We start from the raw sequence: 27,286 nt of genomic DNA, 5'->3' as shown, positions 1-27,286 counted from the left end.
GGCGACAGGGACAGAACATGCTCTGTTTGCAAGAGAACAAAACAGGGGAACCCGGGACACCCAGAAAAACTCCATTATAAAAGGAGGGGACGGGTTGTGAAGAAGGCAGCGAGAAGGAAAGAAAAAAAAACACAAGAAAGAAGAAATTCTCTAGAAAGAACCATCAGAAAAATCTATGCAGAAAGAAAAAAATACTGAAGGAAGAACAAATACTGCTTCCCGATATCCTGTAAAGGCCACTATTGCACATACTCGGATTCAACGAGAATCAAACTTTGCAAGTTTTGAAGGCTGAAATAGCCATTCAAGACTGCAATTTTTGAGCTTGATTGGACCTTGTATCACGTCCTAGTGAGCTTTCTGTAATCAAACAGATAATTTATTAATGAAACACTGCTTCATAATTCCCAGGATCCCCGCAGCACTTTTTTTTATCGTCTTACTAATCCTGTTTTCCTTTCCTTCTGAACTTACGTTGTTAATATTTTTGGCACTCTTCGATATCCTTATTTGTCATTTTTTCTGTATATTGTCAGGAGTATTCTCTGCATCTACTTGATTCTTAAACAGCTCGTTAGCTGCGGTGAGTCAAGGCCCGGTCCACCAAATCCTTCTTTTTCATTCAGGCCTGGGATCCTTGGGCCTGAGTATCCTGAAAAAGGCACTCTCACAAATATCAAAAAAGCTTGGGGAGTTCCAGAAATTATGCAGTATGAGAAGTATTTGGGTCTACCATCCTTGGTTGGGAAAGGGAAAAAAGCAAGCTGCAACTACATTAGGGAGAGGGTGTGGAGAAAAATTCAAGGATGGGAAGGGAAGCTACTCTCACAAGCAGGTAGGGAAGTGTTGATAAAATCAGCCATCCAAGCCATCCCAACATACACAATGGGATGTTTCAAAATTCCCTTGGGACTATGCGATGAGATTGAAGCTATGATTAAAAAGTTTTGGTGGGGACAACGAGGTGACCGGAGGAAAATTCATTGGGTAAAATGGGATGACTTAACTAAATCAAAAGCAGTGGGTGGTATGGGTTTTAAAGATCTTGCCATGTTCAACGATTCACTCCTAGCAAAACAAGCTTGGCGGCTTTTGCATGATCATAATACTCTCTTCTACAAGGTCTTTAAGGCAAGGTTTTTTCCAAATACAACGATCATGGAGGCTAAGGATTCAAGATTGGGCTCTTATGCATGGAAGAGCATTCTCATTGGGAGGGATGTGATTCAAAAGGGAGCGAGGTGGAGGGTTGGCAATGGGAAAAAAATTAGAGTTTGGTAGGATCACTGGCTGCCAAGGAAGCATCCTCCCTTTTTATCTAATTGTCCAATAGTAGACTTTGAAGACTCAACTGTGGATATCCTCATCGATCCACAAACTAGGCAATGGAACGTGGAGATGGTGGAGGGTTTATTTCATGAGGAAGAAGCGGAATTAATCAAGAATATTCCATTAGGCCGAACTGAGGCGGAGGACGTTCTGTTTTGGCCTTATTCAAGCAACGGAGTGTACAGCTGTAAATCTGGATACAAATTCCTAAAAACGGAGGAAGAAATGATGGAGAGAGCTCATGACTCGGCAACAACTGAAGATACACAAGTATGGAAGCAGATATAGTCCATGAATGTGCCACAAAAAGTGAAGACTTTACTGTGGAGGGCGTGCCGTGAAGCCATGCCAACAAAACATGCTCTGTTTCGATGCAGAATTACAGAGGATGATTTATGTGTGAGGTGCCGAGATGATACAGAAAATTCACTCCACGCACTGTGGTCGTGCTCTGAGCTTGATTTGGTTTGGGCAAATCCGGAACAGTGGAGTTTCAGAGGTGAAGTACATTTCTTAACCTTCAAAGAACTCTTATCTTGGATAATCAAACACACACAGCTACTGGAATTATTTGCAGTCACGGTTTGGTCCATTTGGAACCAGCAAAACCGAGTGCGGTTTAACCAAACAGCAGATGCCATCCATCAGATTGCTCTTCTCTCAAAAAAATGGCTAGCCGAGTACCAAGCAAGACAGATCAGTCCTAATCCAGTTCCCATGGCACTCAACCAACGAGATGTAAGTGGAAGCCTCCACCATCAGGTACTTTCAAGATTAACTTTGATGGAGCGAACTTCCCAACAGAAAAGAAATTTGGTATAGGAGTGGTTATTAGAGATAGCAGAGGTCTTGTTATTGCCTCATGTTCGAAGGTGTGCACCAGATGTCAGGTGTTTCTAAGGTAGAAGCTTTGGCTGCGACATGGGCTCTTTCCTTTGCAGCTGATGTAGGGGTGAACCGGGCTGTGTTAGAGGGAGATTCATTGGATGCTATTGCGGGTTTAAGGGAGGATAGGATGGTATTGGTGCCATACGGATTACTTTTGGAGGATGCAAGATTTTTGGCCCAACAATTTGATGAGTTGCGTTACTCTCATACAAAGAGGGAAGGCAACAGGTTAGCACATAGTCTGGCTAGATATGCAATTGGCATACCAGATTTTCTAGTTTGGATGGAGGATGTTCCACCTCAATTTTATTCTGTATTCCAAACCGATTTATCGGGTTTTTCTTAATAAATTACATTGACTTCTTCCTCAAAAAAAAAAAAGAAAAAAAGAAGAAGAAGGATTGATTAAGGCGTTGTATGGAAAATCAAAAAAAGACAAATCATTATATCTGATGACGAATGGGAAGAGTTTGAGATAAAAACAATGAGTACTATTCTGAGAAACAATAAAAGTCTATTTAATCATAATAAATCATTTATGTTTTTCTCCTAATAAATCTCAAATTCAGTTACATGATTGCAAAAAATACGAGCACCATTCGAATGACTGTAAATCTCATGTTCAATTTTAAAATTGCAAAAGGTACTACGAGCATTATAAAAGCGAGTGTATAACCAAAGCAAAAAATGAAAGAGCTTTGCATGCCAATGTTGGTAAAATAGGGGTGATAATACAAAGAATTTGTTGTTGGCAAGTCATGTGAGAGGATGATTTTGAAGATTTCGTATCTTGATTTTTTCTCATAAAATATGTGAATCTTGTGTTCTTGGAACGACCTATAGGGATGTTTTCCCTTAATGAAAGTGTTGGTTAGCTAAATAACAGTACTTTAGTTTTGCCCATGGTAGAAATGCTAGGTTTATTTTCTGAATCATAAATATGAAGTCTTATATTCACATTCGTACTTGAGAAGCAAAGTGGGTATTTTATTAATAAAATGGAGAGGATATCATGGATATGATTATTGATTAGATGCATGTTGCATAATAAAAATTTTAGTAATTTATTTTTTCCGGATGTCATTTCTTGTGCTATATATTTATGTTGAATAGGTACATCATTAATTATTTCATTTTTAAAAAAATTCATCATTAATTAGGACTATAAAAACTCCATATAAATCTTGGTTACGTTTTCGAAGGCTTGATGTTTTGGATGCATTGCTTATACTCATGTTCTTGATGCAAAAAAAAAAAAAAAAAAAAAAAAAAAAATCGACCACAAAGCTAGGAAAGTAATAATAATAATTGGCTACAGTACGATTACATAAGGCTACAAGTTATACACCCCAGCTACTAAAGCGGTGATTATTAGATGTGATGTTACTCTTTTGATGAGTAAGTCCCTTAGGATTGGTCTATATATTGAAAAGGCCACCAATAGTGCTAGCTAGCTAGTCATTATTATTGATAAAAAAAAAATAAAATTAAATTAAAAAAAAAAATAAAATAAAATTGAGTTTCAAAGTGGAGAAGCCAATAGCTTTGCGCCCACTAGTGGGAGAAGGAGCTATCACATTGCCTGTAGTTATTTATTCCAAAAATAAGTTGTAGGAATTTAATCGAAGTTGATTAAACATTACTACGTTAAAAAGTCACGTGTTCATTTTATTGCTTGGTAATAGACCTTTTAATGTAATGCAAAAACATAGAATCAAAGCTTACGGTTTGGGCTATAAATAAAATTGTCAAGGGAGGGTTGTGTGTGGTGACTAATAAATTAAAGTTGCAGCTAACTCTTATAAACCCCATGGTCCTGCAGTTTTGAATTCTTCAAGAACATGGATCCGACGTAAGTTTTGATTAGACCTAGCAAACGGATTAGGTTAAATGGAATTTAAGTTTGATTTGGCCGGGTATAGTTCAAATTAGGTGTAAATCATAAACTTATCATACTAAAATGGGTTGTAATTCTTGTTACCCTTACACATTTCTTGATAGATTGGATCAGCTCAATATGTTTCTCAAAAAAAAAAAAAAAAAACTCAATACGACCCATATATTTTCAATTAAAAAAAAAAAAAAAAACCTTCAGCATACTTTCTAATATCTCTTTTCATATTTTTGTCAATGCAAATTGTACGTTTTTAGACCCCTTAAACACAAACAGATTAACATAGTTATTTAGCCAAGTGATTAATTTAGGTAAATTATGCAGATCTAGGTTAACACAGATAAATCATATCATTGAAACAATGCGGAAAATAAATAACACAACGATATGATAACCTAGGAAAACCGAATCGGTAAAAAACTTGGGGAGGATTTAACCTAGCTATCCTCAAGGTAAAATAGATCCACTATGAAAGAATTGAAGTTTACACAATAGCAACTTAGACCACTAACATCCTATTGCTACCTCGAGTAGGAAACTTACTATCATGACCACATGACAGCTCCAAGTCCATGGACTACTTCTTTCTTGGATTCACAGCAACCACAAGTACTCCCACTTATGTTTTCTTTATGCTCTTTATGCAGCAACTGAAACGATCACCAAACTCTCGACCTCAATTTTGAGATTGGAAATCCTAAGTATGTATGAAGGCAAACACCTCTAGATCTTACAAGAGATTCATACACACAGTATAAACAACCATATTAAAATGTGACTAGGGTTTTTCTTTTTATACTTAAGGCAAAATATAAAACCCTACACGTCAAACGGACTTGGGCTGAGTTGGAAAATTTTACAGAAAAACAATCTGCACAAGCTTCGATTGATCGAGTATAATTCTCGATCGATCGAGCTAGGTAAATTTATACAATAAATCTTGCAGTACACTTGATTCCAACTTTACACATAAACATACTTTGAGCAAGTCTAAAACAAGACTAAACGTTTTGACCATGGTTTGCCAACATTACAAAATGAAGTTCTAATACATTTAAACCTAAAGTCTTAGAACCCAACAAACTCCCCTTTTGGTAATCCGTGACAAAACAAAAAATAAACAAAAAGCTCAAAGTTTACAAAAACAACCCATTACAATAACATTGCCCAACAAAAACAAATTCAACCTAACTACTATCTGTCAATTGCAAGTGTAGACAGCAGCACGACTGAATCAACCTATATATTCTCGAAACACTTAACAAACACATAAATGCGTGTGGAAAATACAAGTAAAACAAAATAAATTCTTGATTTCACATAATCATAAACTACAAGATATATATCATGAATAACCTCATAAATATAAATCAATAATCAATGTAGCACAATGTGAAACAAGAAACAGAAATAAACACAAGATGTCTCCCCCTATCATATACAACTCATCAAAAATAAAGACATCAAAATAAATACATCATGAGCCAAAACTAAGTACAAAGTGAAGTACCTAGATACAATCTAAAAACTCCAAAGCTCCAAAATAATAAAATAAATAAATAAAAATCTCCCCCTATCTCCATCCATATGTACTCCCCCTTTTTGTGATGAAGTGCCGAAGGGCAATCACTCATCATCAAAAGGAGGTGGTGGAGGTGACCGTCTAATGCTCGCCAAATTTGCTCGCAAGGCTTGAAGCTCAGTAAGCACGTCCACCAAAAGCTGACCATGAGTTGCCTGAACGGTCATGACAGTGTCCAACATACGACGAATGCTATAAACATCCGAAGCAGAAGGTGGAGAATCAGCAGTAGTCGGATCAACGAACGCATCAGCAGTCGGATCACCTGAAGAAGGATGAGGAGAAGGAGGTGCACCAGAGGAAGACTACTCTAGGGCGTTTAGAGCTAGCTTGCATCTGAGCAGCCCTCTGCCAAAGGAATGTGGTACCTATAGGAGCTATGATATGAATAGACTCAGATGCCGAAAACTCCTCTAAACCTAAATGTAACAAAATCCGATGAATAAAAAGGGGGAAAAAAAAACCATTAGCAATAGAATTACTCCTATGAACCTCAACCAAAGAACGAATGAAAAGATGAGGAAAACACATAGAAGCGTCTGTGACAAGAGCATACAAAAATGCACATCTCTCTAAAGGAATAGTATGCAAGTGAGAGATGGGTCAGATCGAACGGCAAGAAATCTAGAAAAAGTGATAATGGATCTCAGTCAACTCGTGAGAAGTGATCCAAGGATCAGAACCCCACTGGATAGAAGTCCTAGTAAGATATGACATGATGTCATCAAGGGAAGCAGACTCATCTTAAGGATAAATAGGATGCTGGACCTTAGGAACCCCAAGAGCAGAGACCACTACCGTAGGAGTAATGTTGTACTCTTTACCTCGTATCCAACTCTTCACATACTGAGTGTTGGAATCATTGGAGTGGACAAAGAGGTTCGAATAGAACTCTCTGGTCAAGGCAGCCGAAGGAGGATGATCAACATCCAACAAAGGCAACTAGCCGCTACGTTCAAAGTTTCTCCTAATCTCTAGGTCAAGCTTATCTAAAACTACTTTCCTCTCCACCCACACATTCCTAAGAATGTTCAGCTTCTCATAAGTTTCCTGGTTTTTCTCACTAAGAAACCTCTCACTATCAAAAGATGGAGCAGAAAAAGAAGAGGATGTCTTATGGGCTCTAGTCTTCCTAACCATGATGCTAAAGAGCAAAAAGGATAGAAAAAAAGAGAAAAAAAAAAAAAAAAAAAAAAAAAAAAAAAAAAAAAAAAACCAAGGGCAGACTGTATTAGACACAATTCGAGCAAAAACAATATAAAAAATAACAATCTATATGATGCATGAATAGAATTAAAGCATGATGCATGCTCTAATGCATTGATAATAGTCCAATTACACTTTAGAAACACAAAATTGGCTTGAACATAGAGTTTATACCAAAACCCCCAAATTTTGAAAACCCACTTTCAAAAATCCCAACAAATTGACCAATTGATCATTACACAAGTTAGATAACATAATATAATGACCAAATCAATCAATCAAATAAGCCAATTTCATCAATTTCGAAATTCTCCCCAAAATGTATGAAAATATGCAAGAAATATGAAAATAAATGAAAAAGGAGGGGAAAAAGTGTCTTACCGGAGTTAGAAGACAAAAACCCTTGAAAATTTTTGACAGAAAACGACAAAAATCTTGCTTTGAATTTTGACCAATCGAAGAGAGAGAGAAAGAACTTTTGAAAAAGTTTGAATAGTGATAGAACACGTGAAAAACTTATGATTTTAAAAAACTCTGAACGATTTTCAATTGATTGAAAAACAAATTTGATCAATCGAAAATTATATTCGATTGATCCAGAACCAATCGAGCCAAGCAGATTCAAAACAAATTTTTACTCGTAATTTCGATCGGTCGAGAAACAGGTTCAATCGATCGAAATTCTGGAAATTTTTTTTTTTTTTTGAAAAACAGAGCATTTTAATGCAGAAACTCCTCAAAGCACAATATATTATGGATATAATGCATGAGTATGAGATGAAATGTTTTTCAAAAACACTTCCAAAAATAAGATTTTCAATCAATATTTCCTTAAATCTCAAACTTCAAACACATTTTGCATTAAAATCAAGGAATTTTCAATCTTAGATAGCCACAATAAAATCACACATAATAATATGTATAAAGTTTAGCAAAAAGTAACTTGTGTAGTGTGTGCAACTAGCAAAAACTTGAGATACAAGTGAGGTGATATATGAATAGTAAGCAATCACAATTTCTACAAAATTCATCACATAAATTTGAAAGAGACTATCACCTAAAGAGTTACATCATATAACTTCCACATCTCCTAGAAAACAAGCTTGCAATCATGTAAGTTTCTTAATTTACCTTATAATGTATACACCAATTTTATTTGATCAGTTACTTATTAAAATAGTCAAGATAATGTACACACCAATTTTAATTGATTGAATTTATTATATCCTAATAATGTACACACCAATTTTAGCATTTAAATCGAGGCTACACCTTATGTTCTCTTTGTGCATGTGTTACAATTTTTGAAGCACAAAATCTTATGATATGCACTAAGGTGTTTATGATTGGCTAGTAAATAGTGGTAAGATGGTTATTTATACATTTCTCAATCAGTTCAAGTTCAACAATCAATGGCATGTGACTTCAAGATCAAGATCAAGTGATCAAAAACTATAAACATCTTCCCACACAACATGCACTACAAAACTCAAACTAGTAAAGTGTAATAAATAAGTTCATCCAAGCTAAACAAGGTACATAGACATGTTATGTAAAGATAATATGGCCAACATTGATTTCAAATTCAAGAAAATAATGCAAAACACATTTTGCTTCCCTTTTCCTTTTTTTTTTGAAAAGAAATAACAAAAACAACTAACATGAAATGCATGAATGATATGCAATGCAAATCCTAGAAAAAAAAAAAAAAAAAAAAAAAAAAAAAAAAAAAAGAATGGTCACAAAGAATAGAACGATGAAGCACAAGGACCATGTCAGAAAAACACAATTAGATTGAGCCTTTTGCATCCAAAACTTTTTAGATGCAGCTCTTGCATTGGAGTTATTATTCACATTAGAATGTTGAGCAACTTCAGGATTGGAATAAAGGTTTAAAGCCTTTACCAATTCACCAATAAGTACCATAGGATCTTGTGCCTGAGGCACAGGTACTTTTGGCTTATTTGCTTGCTTAGCAGCTTGCAACTTGAAACAATGTGGACGAATGTGCCCAGAATTTCCACTAAAATGACAAACCCATGTAGGTCTATCATGCACCTTGTCCTTGGAGGGTTAGAAGTCTTAGGTTTAGACTCTTGAAGATCAACCCTAATCTTCTTAGGAGGTGTAACTTCTACAGGTTTGACAACCTCACTCACGGGGGGCTCAGAAGAAGGAGCAAAGTTTGTGAAATGAGTTTCAGGCCCAGAGATGCTTTCTACAAAACCTAAACTAGTTTTGTTTGATTGAGACTTTTGAACACTCAGCATGTGATTAAGTTTGGAACTAGCAGATCTATTTGTTTGTTCTATAGCAACAGATAATTCAAGTTCCAAATTCTTAACTTTATCAAGCAAAAGCACGTTCTCAGTCTTCACATTATTTAACAATTCATTAGCATCAAATAGTTTCAAAAGCAAATTTTTCTTGTTAAGTTCAAGAGATGCAATTTTCTTTAAGCCTAAATCAACACTTATAGCATCCTTTGTAGCAACTTTGCAAAGTTTATTGTAGGTTTCTTGCAATTCTGCATCCTCAGAGAGTTCCCCATCAAAAGGAATCTCTTCAACAGCAACACTTTTATTAACTACAATAGTAGCTATAAAAGGAATGAAGTTTCCATCCTCATCACTACTAGACTCATTGTCAGAAACTTTATCATCACTTAGGGTTATAGCCATAACCTTACCCTTAGACCTTAAGAATGTAGGACATTCTGATTTCACATGACCATACCCTTAATATCTAAAACATTATTGACCCATAGAATTATTAGGGGTTTGACCAACTTTCTCTCTAGGTTTTTGGTATTATTCACCTTAGTGGGATCATTCCTCCTAAAATTTATAGGTTCAGCATTATTTTTACCACTTGCCCTTCTGTTATTGTTCCTAAGAAAATTTCTAAAATTCTTGGCAAGGTAAGTAATCTCTGTAACAGAGAGCTCATCATCAATAGACTTAAGAGCCATTGATTTGGATTTGCTTGTCTTAGATAGGTCCAACTCATAGAACCTAAGAGATCCTACAAGTTCATCAATAGGGATGAAGTCCACATCCTTGCTTTCAGTGATGGCAGTCACTTTGAGTCTAAAGTCCTCAGTCAAGGATCTAAGAATCTTCCTAACAATTTTAGGTTGATCATAGATTTTACCCAAATTATAAGCAGAGTTAACAATATCATTCAATTTAGCATAAAATTCATCAAAACATTCATCATCAGGCATTCTAATACTTTCAAATCTAGAAATTAACTGCTGCAGTTTGTTAATCTTAACTACCTTCATGCCTTCATGCACAGTTTGGAGAATATTCCAAGCAGTATGAGCAACCTCAACATTAGAGATTCTCTTAAATTCCTCCATAGAAACAGCATTAAAAATATCATTCATATTTTTGCTATTAAAAGCGCTGCTTCTTTCTGAGAAATTTGTCACTCATTAATTGGAGTAGTAGGCTTCTCCCATCCGTATTCAACGGAGTTCCAAACTCTCTCATCAATAGATTTTAGGAATATTCTCATCCTTACTTTCTAGTAAGCATATTTGTTCCCATTAAAGTGAGGTGGGATCACAAGAGAGTGACCATGTTTCATGACAGAATGGGTCAAGGATCAACTCTTAGATCAAAGGATCTAAAAAATAGAGCTAATCTGCTCTGATACTGCTTGTACGTTTTTAGACCCCTTAAATACAAATAGATTAACCTAGTTATTTAGCCAAGTGATTACCTTAAGTAAATTATGCAGATCTAGGTTAACACAGATAAATTATATCATTGAAATAGTGCAAAAAATAAATAACACAACGATATGATAACCTAGAAAAACTAAACCGGTAAAAAAATCTAGGGAGGATTTAACCTAACTATCCTCAAAATAAAACAGATCCATTATAAAAGAATTGAAGTTTACACAATAGTGACTTAGACCACTAACATCCTACTACTACCTCGAGTAAGAAACTTATTACCACGACCACGTGATAGCTCCGAGTCCACGGACTACTTCTTTCTTGGATTCACAGCAACCATAAGTACTCCCACTTGTGTTTTCTTTAAGCTCTTTATGCAGCAACTGAAACGATCACCGAGTTTTCGACATCAATCTTGAGATTGGAAACCCTAAGTATGTATGAAGGTAACACCTCTTACAAGAGATTCATACACACAACATAAACAACCATATTAAAACTTGGCTAGGGTTTTTCCTTTTATACTTAACGAAAAACATAAAACCCTACACGTCAAACGGGCTTGGGCTGAGTTGGAAAATTCTGTAGAAAAACAATCTGTGAGTTTCGATCGATCGAGTCTAATTCTCGATCGATCAAACCGGGCAGATTTACACAATAAATCCTGTAGTACACTCAATTCTAACTTTACACACAAACATACTTTGAGCAAGTTTAAAACAAGACTAAATGTTTTGATTATGGTTTGCCAACATTACAAAATGAAATTCTAATACAGTTAAACCTAAAGTCTTAGAACCCAACACAAATAAAATAACAAAGATAAAAGTTAAATAATACATAAATCCTTAAGTTTATAATACAATAATTAATTCACATAGTTTACTTAGTCCAATAATTCAACCAAAAAATAAAATAAGACTCATATAAATATGTTATATTTGAAATATAAAACAAAATCAAATCATCCTAAAAAATAATTAGGCATATGGATTAGCATTTTGTTGAAACTTGAAAGTTGACAAAAGTATAGTTATACTTAAACAATATGAGGCTTTAAAAGTTGTAAAGAAAGTAAATACACTAACATGCTAAAAGAGAAAAAACAAAACTAATCTAAACTTACACTGAAAATATATAGAACTTTATGAATAAAATATAACAAGTAAAAATATAGGTAATAATTAAAAAGAAAATCTATAATGAACTTATAAAAAAAATACTCAATATTAATAGTGGATTCAACATTAAAAATATTTATAATTGCAAATTGAATGTCAAGTTAATGAGTAATATCATAGTACTTTCATCTATATTATAGAAACTCTATTATAATTGTTGTGTTAAAATAGATTGACCTCGGTAATTAATTCAATTACTCAAATTGATTAATTAGGTCAAATTACATGCAAATCGTGGAGTCACCAACAAATCACCAAATAAACTAAATGTAGCAGAAAATAAATGAATATAGTGATTTGTTGACAAATGGGGGAAACCTCTCGTAAGGCAAAAACCCATCGGGTGAATTTAAAGTCACCACTCCCAAGAATCCATTAATCAATAATCAAATGGTTACATGTATGAGAAATCTTATCACTACCCTAGCCTATCCCAAAATACCAACATACAATTGAACATTTACTTCAATACTCAATTGAACTTGATTTTGTAGCAGATTTCTTTACTTTACACAAATTTCCAATCTGTAACTAACTCCTTTGCACGGATTCTAGTACATGACTAACTTCATTAACTTGATTGATTGCTATTGGCTGCAAAGTTCTTCACTTCATAAATGATGAAGATAGGGAATCACTTGGTTACAAAACCCTAAGGCATACAAACGCAGTAGCTTCACATAGAGTATATGAATTCTAAGTTTTTGTTTCTGTACTTGATAACTTTTAAAATAAATCTTATATATGACTAGAGTTGTAGAGGGAGAAACCCTAATCATTCAAGTCATCATGGGCTGAAATTCAAATCTGAAAAATCTGAAATCGTAATTCTCGATAGATTGAGCTTGTGTCGAGCTTCTTCATTAACCTTCGAGAGCAACTAGTGTCGAGCTTTATTGAAACAGCTTTTTTTCACTTGTTTCTTGGATCAAACTTCATGTCTTTAATGATACCACTTGATATGTTTGAACAACATACTTCTTGATACATTAAACCTAACTTAGATCTTCCCAATTACAAGTAAAGTGTATTTTGTCAAAGGATTAGCCAATTACATAGAAAATATTACCCTAACAATAACTATTTTATACAAATATAAATTGAAAATTAGTCAAGGATATGAATTAAATTATAAGGGCTGGATGAAAGGGTTAAGTCTAGTACAGGTTTGACTCCGCCAAATCACATTATAGGAGTATGATGTAGGACAAATTAGGCAGTTTCATTATTTATTTATTTATTGATTTATGATATTTTCATGTAATTTTCAAATTTTAGTTTAGGGTTGTTATTTTCTTGATTTTAATCTTTTTAATGCTTTTATAGTCAACTAAGGGTTCTTTTATGCTAGGGTATCAATTATTATATCGTTTAGAATATTCTTACTTGTCAATCAAGTTTAGAGGAGCCTTTATATTGGCCTCCAAGCTATAAACTATTCAGAGAGATTTTTCTCTTTTCTTTTTTGGTGGATTCCAAGAGTTCATCTTATTGATTCATGGAAACCCTTGTTGATTCAAGAGTTATTATCTTGAAGCAAATGTGTTCTGTTTATTAGGAATGGATTTCTTCAACTTCAACAAGATACCAGACAAATACTACACGAATTACAACAAGAAATTGTTACCCTCTCTTGTTAGTATATCCTCCCATAGCAATATTGGTCAATCTATTAATGGACATATTCCTAAATATAACAAAATTTCATTCTTTGACAAAAGAATGTGTAATTTGTATTTTATTGAATGGATCCTTGATTTGGAGGAATATTATAATTATTGGGTGATCTATGATTAACATAGTAAAATGTTTTAAAGGTAAACAATTTTACAAGTAAACCATTTTCAGTAAAAAAATTTCTAGTGTTTGGTATGATAAGTAAAATTTTTCAAGCAAATCACCAAAACAATTAGCTTAGCCACTGGAGTCGCTAGTGCCAAAGGTCCCGATGACCGAACTGTCAGAACCGATAGCCAGAATAGTATGTCTGGTGACCAAACCGCCAGCACTGGTGGCTTTGGTTATCAAACCTCCAACATTGATCGCTAGAATAGTGTCTCTAGTTATTGTACCTTTGGCACCGGTAGTCAAAATGGTGTCTTCGGTTGTCAAATCTCTGGCACCAATCGCTGGAATGATGTCTCCAGTGATTAGATCGCTAGTACTGGTCATCAGAATGGTGAATTCGGTGATCGAACCCCTGGCAACGGCTCCAGCCACAAAACCACCAACATTGTTTGTTGGAATGGCAACTCCAGCTACCGGTCGCCAACACAACAACTCCGGTGACCGAACCCCAGCACTAGTTGCTGAAGTGGTGACTTTGGCTTTCTGATTACTGACATCGGCTGTGCAATCCATTGGACCTGTGACTTAGCCACTAGATTGAGTGAGGGAATCAACTAAAAAAATCTTGTGAATTGCATGAACACCAAGGAAAAAAGATCTCAATTGATTTTTTTACTCAAAAGAGGACAAAGAGGTTGAAGTTTTAAAAATATTTGTTCACTTGGCATGGAAAATTTCATATCTCCAATATTCGCTTGAGGTCAAATGTAGGATAGAATATGCATTTTAATTTTTGTAATTTATTAATATTGATATTTTTATGTAATTTTTGAAATTATAAGTTTAAGGTTTTTTTTCCCCTTAATTTTAGGTGATTTAAATGCTTTTATAGGAAATCAATGGTCCTTTTACGGTAGGATATCTATTATGACCTTTTTGAAGATATTTTACTTGCTAATCAAGTTTTACAGAGCCCCTTTAATTTTAAATTGGCTTATAAATTTGTAAACAAATTTTCAATTCATAATTTGACCTAAAAACTATTCAAAGTAATTTTTTTCTTTTCTTTTTTGGTGGGTTCAAGGAATTCTCCTTATGGATTTAAGGATATTATCTTGAATATATGTGTTCATTTGTGTGTGACTTTTTGCTTGCGTCAAATTAAAATCAAGCAAGGGTAAGAAATTATCGGACTAATACAGATTGTTATTCCTATTACTACCCACACCAATTTTTATTTTATTTTATATATATTGTGTTGGTTTGAGTGGGTTATCGGGTTTGGATCAAGTCAAAATCAAGTACAGGTCAAAAATTTATTGGACTAAAGAAAAGGTTGATATTCCATTTACCCATACCATTTTTTTTTTCCATGTAGGTTTAGAGTATATTCAGATATGAGTTGGATCAATATTTTTAATTCTTAACAAAGTAATTTAATAGCTCTCCTCGTGTAAGAGCTCTCTCTCTCGACTAAGTGCGAGATTTCTCCATCCCTTAGTCCGCTAAGGGTTTGCCTTTTCTTTTTTCTTTTCTGTGGGATAGGTTCTGTCGTATCATGGCTGATGAGGTGATAAATGGATTAGAGAATATGAGGCTGACAACGGAAGAAGAAGAAGTGATAACCATATCTGATGAGGGTCGAAAGGAGGAAATGGAGAGTTATGCCCTCAGTCTGGTTGGTAAATTCCTCACATGCAAACCGTTCAATAAACGGGCTGCTCAAAACACGTTAAGGCGGGCATGGAGTCTGGAAGAAGGGGTGCAAATCATTGAAGTAGGTTCTAACCTCTTCCAATTCAAGTTTAGCCGTGAATTTGACTTGGACAGAGTGCTGAACGAGGGTCCTTGGTCTTTTGACAATCAAGTGCTCATGCTGCGAAGATGGTAGCCCAGCATGACTGCGACGAACGTGAAGTTTGAGTCGGTGGCCCTTTGGATATAGATCTGGGGGGCGCCCTTTGACATGTCCTCATCCAAGGTTGCTGCCGAGATTGGGAGTAGATTGGGGGAGGTAGTCGGGGTGGAAAAACGAAAGGTGAGGGAAGGGCAGAACCAGTTTATGCGTGTTAAGGTTGCTATCCCTTTATCAAAGCCATTGAGACGGGGTGGTTTCATAGGAGGTTCGGACGGACAACGCTCTTAGGTCAGTTACAAATATGAGCGTCTTCCCCTGTTTTGCCATTTTTGTGGACTCCTGGGCCACGACCTGAAACACTGTGCTGAGTACTACGCACAAAGCAAAAAAGGGAGTGAAGTGTTATGCCAATATGGTGAATGGATGAAATCAGCAGGGAGTTGGGCTTGTTCGCCGGTGAGAATGGGATCCAACAAGCATAGCGGTGACAGGAATGAAGGCGGGGCTGGAGAGGTTAACTTGGAGCGGGCAGCGGCGGCGGAAGCAAAAAACCAGGTGAACCCTATTGTGGCTAACGGTTACGGGTTTGGAAAGGAAGTAAATTCTGGAAATTCTCCGGATTTTGTAGAGGTAGATGCCGTAACGGAAGGAATTATTATGAAAGGGTGTGGGCCATCAGTTTCGGTTACTGAGGCAGAGAAGTTAATTCCTAGCAAAGGGAGTTTGTCGAATGAGTTGGCACCAAATCAAGTGGACGGGGTGACTAATAGGTCTGATGATTCTCACGTGGATTCCAACATGCAGAATGGGCTTCAAGTTTCAAAACCAAAGCCCACTTGGACTAGAATAGTTCGGATGGAGTGTGGGCCGAGCATGATTAAACAAGTAACTGGCAAACCGTTGTTGGGCAAGAGAGGAGTGCAGGAAGTTGACCTTGTAGCAGATACAGCAAATATTGAAAAGTGTGGGAAGCGTGGAAGACTGCAGGAAGAGGAAGAAAACAATGAAACGGCGGGGGTGCAGGAGCATCCTTGCCGAGCCCAATGAAACTATTAAGTTAGAACTGCCAAGGGCTTGGGAACTCTTGGACAGTTTGTAGCCTTCACAAAATAGTGAGGTATCATGTTCCCAAAGTGTGTTTCTTAATGGAGACACGCCTAGACAGAGATGGTTTCGAGTATCATTGTAGAGAATTACCTTTTTAGAATAAGTTTATTGTGAAGAAGCCCACTGGGGGAGGAGGCATGGCTCTTATTTGGAAAGACGAGGTTAGACTGGAAGTTATTAATTTCATTGAGCACCATATCCTAGCTAGAGTTGTTGAGGAGGATGGTTTTGCATGGATGCTTACCTGCTTCTATGGTTGGCCTGAAGCAAGTTAGAAACATAAATCATGGGATCTTCTCAAGCATTTACAGTCATTTGTTGATGGTCTGTGGTGTTGTATAAGGGATTTTAATGCTATTCTCAACTCCTCTGAAAAACAAAGTAGATTTCCCCCTCCGTTTAAACAAATGGATGATTTTCGTAGTACATTGGATGATTGCAGATTGGCAGATTTGGGTTTTGTGGGCTATCCTTTCACTTGGAATAACAAAAGACCGGGGTTGGAAAACACTAAGGAGAGGTTGGATAGAGTGGTGGCTAATACAGGGTGGAAGGAAAAATTCCAAGAAAGCTTGGTCACTCATCTATTCTCTCATGCTTCTAATCATAGACCAGTTTTGCTACATGCTCGGTCTATACTGAGATACTGGGGTAGGAACACAAGAGCATTTCGGTTTGAAGAGGCTTGGTTGACGCAGGATGATTGTGAGATGGTCATTAGGGAGGCATGGAGGCTAGCAGGAAACATGGAACCGGGGTTGCTGGGAGTTAAGGAGAAAATCAGCAAGTGTGGTTCGGATTTGCAGGCTTGGGGTGATTCTAAAACCCACCCAGATGAGGTGGAAATTAAGAGAATCCAAAAAAGGGTTGAGGAGTTGAGCATGGCTGACCCAACAGTGGAGAATAGAGATGAGTTCCTGGCTACAAGTAAAAGTCTTGATGACCTGCTACTTAAACAGGAAATTTACTGGGCACAAAGGTCAAGGGTCTCTTGGTTGAAGCATGGAGACAGAAATACTAAGTATTTTCACTCCAAAGCCTCTCAAAGGCGGTGGAAAAATTTCATCCATGGGTTAGAGATCAGAATAATGACTGGGTGGAGGAACCAGAGAGGGTTGTAGGTGTGGCAATTGAGTATTTTGAGAATATTTTTCGATTAGGTACATGCCAAAGAATGGAGGAATATCTCAATGCAGTGCAACAAAAGGTGACCTCTAATATGCAAGAAGACTTGTCCAGGGAATATAGTGCAGAGGAAGTGAAAGCAGCATTGTTCCAGATGGGACCAACAAAGTCGCCTGGACCAGATGGTATGAATGCTCTTTTTTACCAGAAATATTGGCATATAGTGGGTGATCATGTGACTGCAGCTGTTTTAGATTTCCTGAATTCTGGTTCTATGCTTCCTGATATTAATTTTACTCATATCATCCTTATCCCTAAAGTGAAATCTCCTGAAAGAATGTCTGATTTTAGGCCTATTAGCTTTTGTAACGTTATTTATAAAATTATATCTAAAGTTATGGCTAACAGATTGAAACAGATTCTTCCTCAGTTGATTGCTCCCTCTCAAAGTGCTTTTGTACCAGGCAGACTGATTACTGACAATGTCCTTGTTGCATATGAGACCTTGCCTGTCATGCATTGTAGGAGAACAGGCAAGAAAGGTTCTTTAGCTATGAAGTTGGATATAAGCAAGGCGTATGATCGAGTTGAATGGGATTTTTTGAAGGGCATAATGACCAGGCTGGGTTTCCCCTATGCTTGGATTGACAGGGTGATGTGCTGTGTGTCTACACCTTCTTTCTCAGTGTGTATCAATGGCAAAGCCTATGGAAGAATTTCACCATCTAGGGGTCTTCGCCAAGGTGACCCATTGTCGCCCTATTTATTTTTTTTGTGTGCAGAGGGGTTTTCAGTTTTGCTAGCCAGATCAGAAGAGGAGGGGCGACTTACTGGAGTGGCAGTTTGTAGAAGTGCACCCCGGATTTCCCATATCCTTTTTGCAGATGACTCTCTACTCTTCTGCTAAGCGTCTCAGGAGGAAGTGCAGTGTGTGACAAATATTCTCCAGCTTTATGCAGATTCTTCTGGCCAATGTATAAATTTTGAGAAATCATCTATTTATTTTAGTAATAATACAGATGGTGACCGGAGAGATTTCATAAAAAATATGTTGGGGGTCAAGGAGGTGAACAGGTTCGAATCATATTTGGGGCTGCCTACTCTTATTGGTAGATCAAAGCATCAAGCCTTTTCTTTTTTGAAGGACAGAGTTTGGAAGAAGATGCAAGGTTGGAAAGGGAAGATGTTTTCGAGAGCAGGCAAAGAAGTTCTGATTAAAGCTGTAGCTCAGTCCATCCCCACATACACTATGGGAGTGTTCCTTTTGTCAGCTAAACTTTGCAATGAGCTTAATGCTCTATGTGCAAGGTTTTGGTGGGGTCAAACCGGGGAGGATAGGAAAATTCACTGGAAAAATTAGGGGGTGCTAACTAGATCAAAAAAGGAAGGTGGAATGGGCTTCCGTGATTTGAAGGATTTTAACTTGGCTATGCTTGCCAAGCAAGGGTGGCGATTGATTCAAGATAAAGACTCCTTGCTTTACAAGTGTTTTAAGGCATGGTATTTCCCTCGATGCACCTTCTTAGAGGCTATGGATGTGCCTAATAGCTCCTATGTGTGGAAGAGTTTAATGGCAGCCCAACCAATTCTTAAAAAAGGTTGTTGTTGGAGAGTGGGAGATGGGGCTACAATTAAGGTTATGGCGGACAAATGGATTCCGAATCATGACACAAATCGGGTGCTTCATCCACCGGTAGAGGAGGAATAGGAGTGGAGAGTTTCTGACCTTATAGATTGGAGGACGAACACTTGGGATCGTGTGATGGTGGAGGCTAATTTTCATAGCTCTGATGCAGAGGCTATTCTTCGTATTCCTTTAAGTCATAGATATGTGCCTGATATGGTTTTTTGGTTGCATACCAAAGATGGGGACTACTCGGTCAAATCAGGATACCACATTGCAAGATTATTAGCCAAGCAGGATGCTGATTTGGGTGAAAGCTCAAGGGAGGTGATGGGTAGTTCTATATGGGCAAAGCTGTGGAAGCTTAAGATCCCGAATAAAATTAGAATTTTTGGCTGGAGAGCTTGCATGGACATCCTGCCTACCCGGTCTAATTTAGCTCGTTGTAAAATTCTAGCTGATGACAGATGTGGAGTGTGCCTACAGGCGAAGGAATCCGGGTATCATGTCTTGTGGGAGTGCGGGTTAGCCCAAGATATCTGGGCTGGTAGTTCGCGCCGACTGCAAAAAGGAGTGCCTGGCTTGGATGATATGGTGCAGCTAGTTGAGCATATGCAGAACCGTTTAACGGATGAGGAGTTGGAATTTTTCTGGGTTCAATTCTGGTTTATTTGGAACCAACGTAATGCGATCGTACATGGAGGAGTTATTCAAGAACCTGGATGTCTAAATCAAAGAGCCAAAGATTTCTTAGATGAATTCCGGGCTGCCCAGCTTCGCCTATCTGTTTCGGGCACACATACTGTTGCACAAAAATGGCGTCCTCCATCTGGATCATCATACAAATTGAATTTTGACGCGGCTGTGTTCTCTAATACAAGCTCATCTGGATTTGGCGCTGTGATCCGTAACAACCTGGGGGAAGTTATGGCTGCTATGTCAGCCAAAGGACCGAGTGTGGTTGACAGCGAGGAGGCAGAGGTACTTGCTTGCCAGAGAGCGTTGGAGTTTGCTGTGGATACCAGATTCGAGGAGCTGATGATTGAAGGTGACAACTCCACGGTCATAAGGTGCTTATCTTCTATACGGGCTTTTCGTTCTAGGCTGGGAAATGTTTATACAGACATCCATGTTTTGGCTGCTGGTTCCAGATGTAAGTCTTTTACTTGTGTTAAACATGAAGCCAACTTAGCTGCTCATTCCTTAGCTAGATATGCTAGGTCTATTGATGGGGACATGTTTTGGATGGAGGAAACTCCACCTCCTGCTATTGAGGCTGTGTATTTGGACTCTGTTTCTTTGAATGAATGAAATTCTATTGGTCCGGTTTCAAAAAAAAAGATATGAGTTGGATCAAAATCGGGTATGGGTTAGAAACTTATCTAACAAAATGGGTTGCTATTCTTATTACCCATACTATTTTTATGTGAGTTCAATTAGCGGATTATTGGAACTAGATTCAATTTTTTTCAAGTCTAGTTTTGATGCCTAGCTAATTGATTTTTTTTTTTTTTTTTTTTTGAATTATACACAAGTCATAAAATTTTCCTTTTTTTTTTTTTTTTTTTTGGTTTGCCTGTCCGATATAGATTAGTTCACACTTCACATATATAATTTTTAATTTGACAAGGAAATAGGACCACTTACAAATGAAAATTTTAATGTAAGTTTATAATATATGAAAGATTTCAAATTAGTTTTGTTAGTGCAACGCTCCATATCACAAATCAAGGCTTGTTGTTGTTGCCTAAGACAGATGAAATCCAGAAACCTGTGCATAGAAAAGAGTTTCACAGACTATCTCAGAAAAATGATGACCATATATGGTAAGCAAACCAAAATTTGTATGTTAATGAAAAGACAAATGAATTCCAAAATAGTGTGTGGTGGGCAACAGAGATTGGATGCTTAAGAGCTGACACACAAATGGTACATTAAGCATTGCAAAGGATAATCACTCATTATCTAAGGTTTTTTTTTTTTTTTTAAATAAATAAATAAAAGCTTGACTTCAAACATATTTAGAATTATGTTACTCCAACTCATGATGTGATGATTAAAAAAACTATTCATATGTAGTTATAGTCACATATTTTTTTAAATAATTTCATGCTAACGAGTGCCCTTAGAGCATTTATTAATGAACTATTTTAAGAAAAATTTGATACTACTTTCATAGGGAAATATTAAAAAAAAAAAAAAAAAGTTAATTGCTTTTATCTTGGAGAAATGCTAGGTCCACAATATTTTCACAATAAATCTTAAGTGCTAGGTTGTATGAGTGGGCAAAAAGTAATTTAAGTTGTAAATTCAAATTAGAACTAATAACAACTTGATATTTATAAATTATTGTGAAAATATTGTGAACACAGCATTTCTCTTTATTTTTACCCTTAAAAAATTTCTAACAATATTTTTCAAATCAATACCGGATATCCATTAACTTTTTACTTTTAAATAATATACTTGAATAGATTTATAACTTAAAGCTAAACTTTTTAAAATTTTAAAAATTGAAATGATAACTCCAAATTCTAGCTAAACTTTTAATTTTTTTTTTTAAAATTTTTAAACTTGTAGACCAGACTACGAAAAATATTTTAAAAAATTACCCAAAGTCTTATGAACAAAGATTTGATTTGATAGTGTGGAGGGGAAATCATGGCATGGAATTGTAGAAAACCAAGAAAGCCATTGACACTCGTATTAACTGTGAAAACAACATATGAATGAGCCAAAGCTAATCACTCCCATGCAAACGTCCCTTTCTCTCTCTTTCTCTCCCCCACCTCTGCCTCTCTCTCTCTCTCTCTCTCTCTCTCTCTCACATCCATTGGGAATGCCAACCATACATTTTCTTTACCATTAACCTCAGCCGTTTATTACAAACACATCTCTCTCTCTCTCTCTCTCTCTCTCTCTCTGACCTGTTGTTAATGATACATCAACAACTTGTACAAATTGAATAGATGTACAATACAACACCCATTAAAAACAACAAAATTTAGTTTATACAAGGGAAAATACATCTCCAAGTCTTTTCCATATCCTCCAAGTATATTAGTATTGGCATCTCTCTTTCTCTTTCTCCTCTTCTTCTTTCTTCCTTAATAGTAACCCAACAAACGATCAAAAAGATCAGATCCAAAGGAGGTTTTTTATCTGTCCATCCTCAAAATCCCACTGATCAGTCAATCCCATCAATCAAATCAAACCAAAAACCTCAGAGAGAGAGAGAGAGAGATTTGACAAAAATGTCCGCCTCATCCACTCATGCCTTTTCACCGGACCACCTCTCCCCCTCCGAACAGCTCTGTTACGTCCATTGCAACTTCTGTGACACTGTCCTTGCGGTACCTCCTTATCTCTTTCTCTCTCTGAATCTCTTTATTACTTTATGATCTATCATATCCTTTTGCCCCCACAATCTTCTTCTTGTTTTTCTTTAATGGCTTTTTATATGTTCTGGGTTTGGTTTTTCTTTGTGTTTTAGGTGAGTGTTCCTTGCACTAGTCTGTTCAAGACCGTCACAGTTCGATGTGGTCACTGCACCAACCTCCTCTCTGTGAACATGCGTGGCCTTCTCTTTCCTTCAGCTAACCAGCTTCATCTTGGTCATGCTTTCTACAGTTCTCCTCAAAATCTTCTGGTACATATATAAATGAATAAAACATAGTATTAGGGTTTCGAGAATACAAATCCATTGCTTTTGTTGCCCTTTTCATTTGAGCTATCAATGCACATACTTTTGCGTACTAAATTTCTTTATTGAAACATTTGGTTATTATTGGGTATATTATATCAGGAGGATATCCGAAGCTCACCACCAAACATGATGATCAATCAGCCAAACCCAAATGAGTCAATGATGCCAGTTAGAGTTGGAACTGATCTTGAGGAAATCCCTAAGCCTCCTGTTGTTACTAGACGTGAGATTAATTTCCTTCATACACTTTTTTTATTATTTTTTTTTTTTTGTTTCTTTTATTATCAAAAAACACATGGTCCTTTAGATTTTTCACATGTTTTTTTATTTCTTAAATGTCTCGGTCTTTACAAGTATAAGAAGCCACTCCAATAGCTTTTACTTTAGTCTACGACTTTCTTAGGCTATAATTTTTAGTATTTTTTTTTTTCCTAGAGAGGTGAAATTTCCCTTGACCTTTTCACCCTAGCCTAGTTTGTAAGACACTGGTCTTTTAGGCACCCAAGAAAAAAGTTCAAAAAAGCTAAGTCTGCAAATGCAAGCCCTTGTAGGCTTAGTACCCAACAGTGTCCAAGTATTTTCTTAGTAGCAAGAATCTTTGTGTTATTACATGGCTACTTAGCCATCTTCTTCAAGCTTTTCCAGCTTTGTTCAGCAGTGCCAGGAAGTCCATTTAGACCTGCATGCCTAGCTTATTAGTTTGCATTGAACCTTCATGTTTACTATGTGAACACCGTACCTTTAATTCTCCGCAAATCCCCAAAAACAAATTATACGATTAGTTAATCAAGAAACAAAAAACGAAAAAAAAACGGTTCATTTGTACTTAAGTGCGTCCTCCAAGTTGTTTTATCTTTCTTTTTACCTTCTTTTATATCCCTATTGTTCAAAGTGCTGCTTGTCTTTAATTATTTGTCATATGAGAGAGAGAGAGAGAGAGAGAGAGAAATCTCCCCCGGAAACATAGTGTAGAATCTAGGAGAAGAAAACAGATGGTTAGAGATGATGATAAATGATAGAGAGAGAGACGGACGGACAGAAAGATAATGAATGCACAAAACTTATAGCAGAAAAGGTCAGCGAAGTGATTTTAATGTGTGTCTTTTTGTCTGTCTCTACAATTTCCTTGTTTTTTATGTCCAGCTCCGGAGAAGAGACAGAGAGTCCCATCTGCCTACAACCGCTTCATCAAGTAAGTACAATTTTTAATTTCATCTCAAAAAAAAAAAAAAAAAAAACTTATATCTATACAATACAGTACCACATTATACACTAATTTTTTATTTTCTACTTTTTTGGTATTGTATATAATGTCAAATGTGAATGTTTCTACCTATAGTATATATGGTGTGACTTTGTCATTGATTTATCATATTCAACCTGCAGGGACGAGATCCAACGAATTAAAGCCGGGAATCCTGATATAAGCCACAGAGAGGCCTTTAGTGCTGCAGCTAAAAATGTGAGATCCAAGAAAATCCTTAGGTCTTTCTTTCTTGGGTTTTATTTTCTTTAACCAAGGCTCTCTTTTTTCTTACTAAATTAATATAAATCAGCACACCCTTTATATTATTATTATGCAAAATTTTACAAGGTATTTTACAATTGTACTGTATAAAAAAAAATGTATTTATGGTGTACATTTGTTTTCTTTTTTTCAGTGGGCCCACTTCCCACACATCCACTTCGGACTTCTGCCTGATCAACCCGTGAAGAGAACTAACGTGCGTCAACCGGTACTCCAAAACCCTAATCCAAACTGTTCTTTTTCTGTTATCTCTACATGCTAGCAGCTAGATCATACATACATATACACAAAAGTAACATAATCTGCAAGAGAATTTTGATGTTTGATACGTATAGTGTGGTTAAATTTGTCTAGGAAAGTGAGGATGTGCTCGTGAAAGACGGGTTTTTAGCGCCAGCCAATGTGGGTGTCTCTCCCTACTAAGAAGTGTACTGGTAGTGTGCCTTTGTGTTCTTGTCTCTTCTTTAATTGCTACTTGAAAACTTTTCTAGTTCTTCTAATGGGACTTTTTGTTTAATGTTTGGGTTGCTTTGGTTTATGTTATATATTTGTGGAAGTACATTTTGAAGTCTATTAAATGTTGGTGAACCCTTATCCTCACTTTGAAAACCTTAAACATGAAGGTCATTAGTTAATGTTCTATTTTGAGGCATTTTTATTCCAATTTTTTTTCTTTTTATTCATAAAAAAGTATCTTTTTGTACTTAGACGGAATCATTTATAATCATCCAGGTCCAACTCTCTAACACCCCACTCTCCCATAAATAAATATAAAACAGAATTTGGAATTTAAATTTGCATTATTCTTTAACCATGAAAACTTTATCTTCAAATATATCTATTGTGTGGGTTTCAATTAGCTCAACTAATAAAGTTTTTGATGGTTAAATAAAAGATCTGAGATTCAATTCCCGTCTATATTAAAAACCGATTGGTGTCTTAGTCTGATGAGAAAGAATCATTATCAAGAACGAACACCATAGATTGAAACTCTCGAGTATATCTTTTGTATACACAAATTGAGTTTTTAAGTTTTTATAATTTATTAAAAGGTTGTATTCATATCTAAGACTAATATTGCTATCCATGATAGTTTACTTGATTATAGTACTTACTTGCTAAGGGAAAAGCTAAAGGGGTGGTGAAGATTGCCTCCAACCCTACCAAAATTAATCAAGCCCCGTGGGCTGTAAATTCTAACACAATCAAATGGGGTTAAGAATCTAAGATCCTCTAAAAATTGTAGGGTAATTCTATCGTGGAGTTATTAAATTTTTTATCTTTCCATTTTGAAATGAGTTCATTGAATTTTTTTTTGCTTCATCAATAAATCAAATAAACACGAAAACACAACTTGACAATTTTTTTTTTTTTTTTGTTTTTTTTGAGAAGGTTGTCAATTTTTGTTTAAACATCGAAGATGTGATAAAATCAAATATTAATACAATGAACCCTAACTTTATTAAGGATCATTTCTCAATCTCCAGAACTGTATACCAAGAAATTGGCCTCCAACCACCAATGACCTAACCCACGATAAATTTTTAAAAAATAATAAGAAAAAAAAAAAAGGGGGAAATCATAGGAGTAAATTTTATAAAAAAATGAAAAGAAAGAAAAAAACAAAAAAGTGGAACGGTTACATGATTCAATTGTTATTCAATACTAAGTATTATTATGCACAAGTTTCTCAGTAATTTTTTCTTACAATTACCAATGTATCTTCATACAACATCATCATGTTTTTTAGTGGATTTTGTAGTAGAAGCTCATCCCTCTCTCCTGTGTGTGTTTTTATTTCTCAAAAAAAAAAAATTATTGATATATTAACTATATAATTAAAAATTTAAATGGTGATTTATTTATTCAAAAGTGAAATATATCTTGTTTAGACCCCCAATAACCTAAACAACTAATTGACTAATTATGTCTTAAATCCATAGTTGGCAATTTGCTAGAGTGAACAACCAAAGAAAGTATCACCAAAATTTAAAAATAATAAGAAATAATAAAACAGTAAAAAGGTCCAAAAGGATTTGGTGACGAAATGGAACCTTTGAAGAACTCCTCGAAGAAAAAACTAGTCAGGGTGCCTAATTTCGTTGTTAATTCACTACAGAAAAAGAAAAGATACAATAATCTAGACTTACAAAACCTTTATAAAAAAATAAATTATCTATGCAATCAAATTAATAACCTATTCACCTGTCACTACAATATTGGCCCTAGAACTCTAGAATTTTTCTACAAAAACCTCCTACACAAACAAACTTGTTTGCTACCACCAATACTCTGGTACTCCCAAGTAAATCTATAGAGGGATCACCAATGAACTTACTACTATGGGTAACAACTTATATGGCTTTGAAAAAACTTTGTAAGAGAAATTATAGAAGGAACTAAAAATGAGAACAATCAAGGGATAGAATTTTCTAACTGTTTAGGTTCAAGAAGATTTACTCTTCAAGAAATCTTGATACGACAACCTACAATGGTTGGCTTTATATATGATATCATTAGGTTAAGTTCTCAATACTTCAAAATCAGTTTATTTTTTGTCACAGATCCATTCATGTGAGCCTCAAACGAGAATAAAACAAGATAAGATAATTGGTGTAATCTCTCAGCTTAAGAAGGATGAGAAAGCTACTGTATTTATATCTATATAAATACAAGATAAGATATAAAGATGTAAGGGACTAGTTGAGTTTTCTAACAAAGGTAGTTGATGTTGGAGAGTTTGAGCGATAAGAAATGATGAGCATTTGGAAGTTGAAAA

General features: G+C 35.8%; 3 protein-coding genes across 5 annotated transcripts; all 3 read left to right on the top strand.

Annotated features, from left to right (window-relative positions):
• The first annotated feature begins 705 nt into the window (after positions 1-705).
• On the top strand, positions 706-1,281 carry LOC115985173 (uncharacterized mitochondrial protein AtMg00310-like). Its single transcript, XM_031108135.1, has one exon. It carries the CDS (start codon positions 706-708, stop codon positions 1,279-1,281), a length of 576 nt encoding a protein of 191 aa, XP_030963995.1.
• A 15,650-nt stretch (positions 1,282-16,931) lies between these two features.
• LOC115985172 lies at positions 16,932-17,645 on the top strand. The gene has a single exon (XM_031108133.1). The coding sequence runs from the start codon at positions 16,932-16,934 to the stop codon at positions 17,643-17,645; it is 714 nt and encodes a 237-aa protein (XP_030963993.1).
• Positions 17,646-22,275: 4,630 nt separating this feature from the next.
• Positions 22,276-25,171, top strand: LOC115988182 (axial regulator YABBY 1). Of its 3 annotated transcripts, none has more exons than XM_031111830.1 (7): positions 22,276-22,626; positions 22,767-22,922; positions 23,079-23,202; positions 24,123-24,171; positions 24,366-24,441; positions 24,641-24,703; positions 24,867-25,171. In XM_031111830.1, exons 1-7 carry the CDS (start codon positions 22,528-22,530, stop codon positions 24,867-24,869), a joined length of 570 nt encoding a protein of 189 aa, XP_030967690.1. In that variant the 5' UTR covers positions 22,276-22,527; the 3' UTR covers positions 24,870-25,171. The 3 variants fall into 3 exon arrangements, with proteins under 3 accessions (XP_030967690.1, XP_030967689.1, XP_030967688.1); XM_031111829.1 differs by having other exon boundaries at positions 24,862-25,171; XM_031111828.1 differs by having other exon boundaries at positions 22,277-22,626; positions 24,641-24,715; positions 24,862-25,149.
• Positions 25,172-27,286: the final 2,115 nt, after the last annotated feature.

Source organism: Quercus lobata, chromosome 4 (assembly GCF_001633185.2).
Source record: "Quercus lobata isolate SW786 chromosome 4, ValleyOak3.0 Primary Assembly, whole genome shotgun sequence".
Lineage (NCBI taxonomy): Eukaryota > Viridiplantae > Streptophyta > Magnoliopsida > Fagales > Fagaceae > Quercus > Quercus lobata.
The sequence above is the reverse complement of the archived record's forward strand: the minus strand, read 5'-3'. Positions and strand labels throughout refer to the sequence as shown.

Excerpts from the sequence above, each read along its gene's own strand:
- LOC115985172 (XM_031108133.1), top strand. The coding sequence starts at position 16,932 with ATGGATGATTTTCGTAGTACATTGGATGATTGCAGATTGGCAGATTTG.
- LOC115985173 (XM_031108135.1), top strand. The coding sequence starts at position 706 with ATGCAGTATGAGAAGTATTTGGGTCTACCATCCTTGGTTGGGAAAGGG.
- LOC115988182 (XM_031111828.1), top strand. The coding sequence starts at position 22,528 with ATGTCCGCCTCATCCACTCATGCCTTTTCACCGGACCACCTCTCCCCC. Across the intron at positions 22,627-22,766 it reads TCTGTGACACTGTCCTTGCG|GTGAGTGTTCCTTGCACTAG; the intron begins GTACCTCCTTAT and ends TTTGTGTTTTAG. Across the intron at positions 24,172-24,365 it reads GCCTACAACCGCTTCATCAA|GGACGAGATCCAACGAATTA; the intron begins GTAAGTACAATT and ends TTCAACCTGCAG.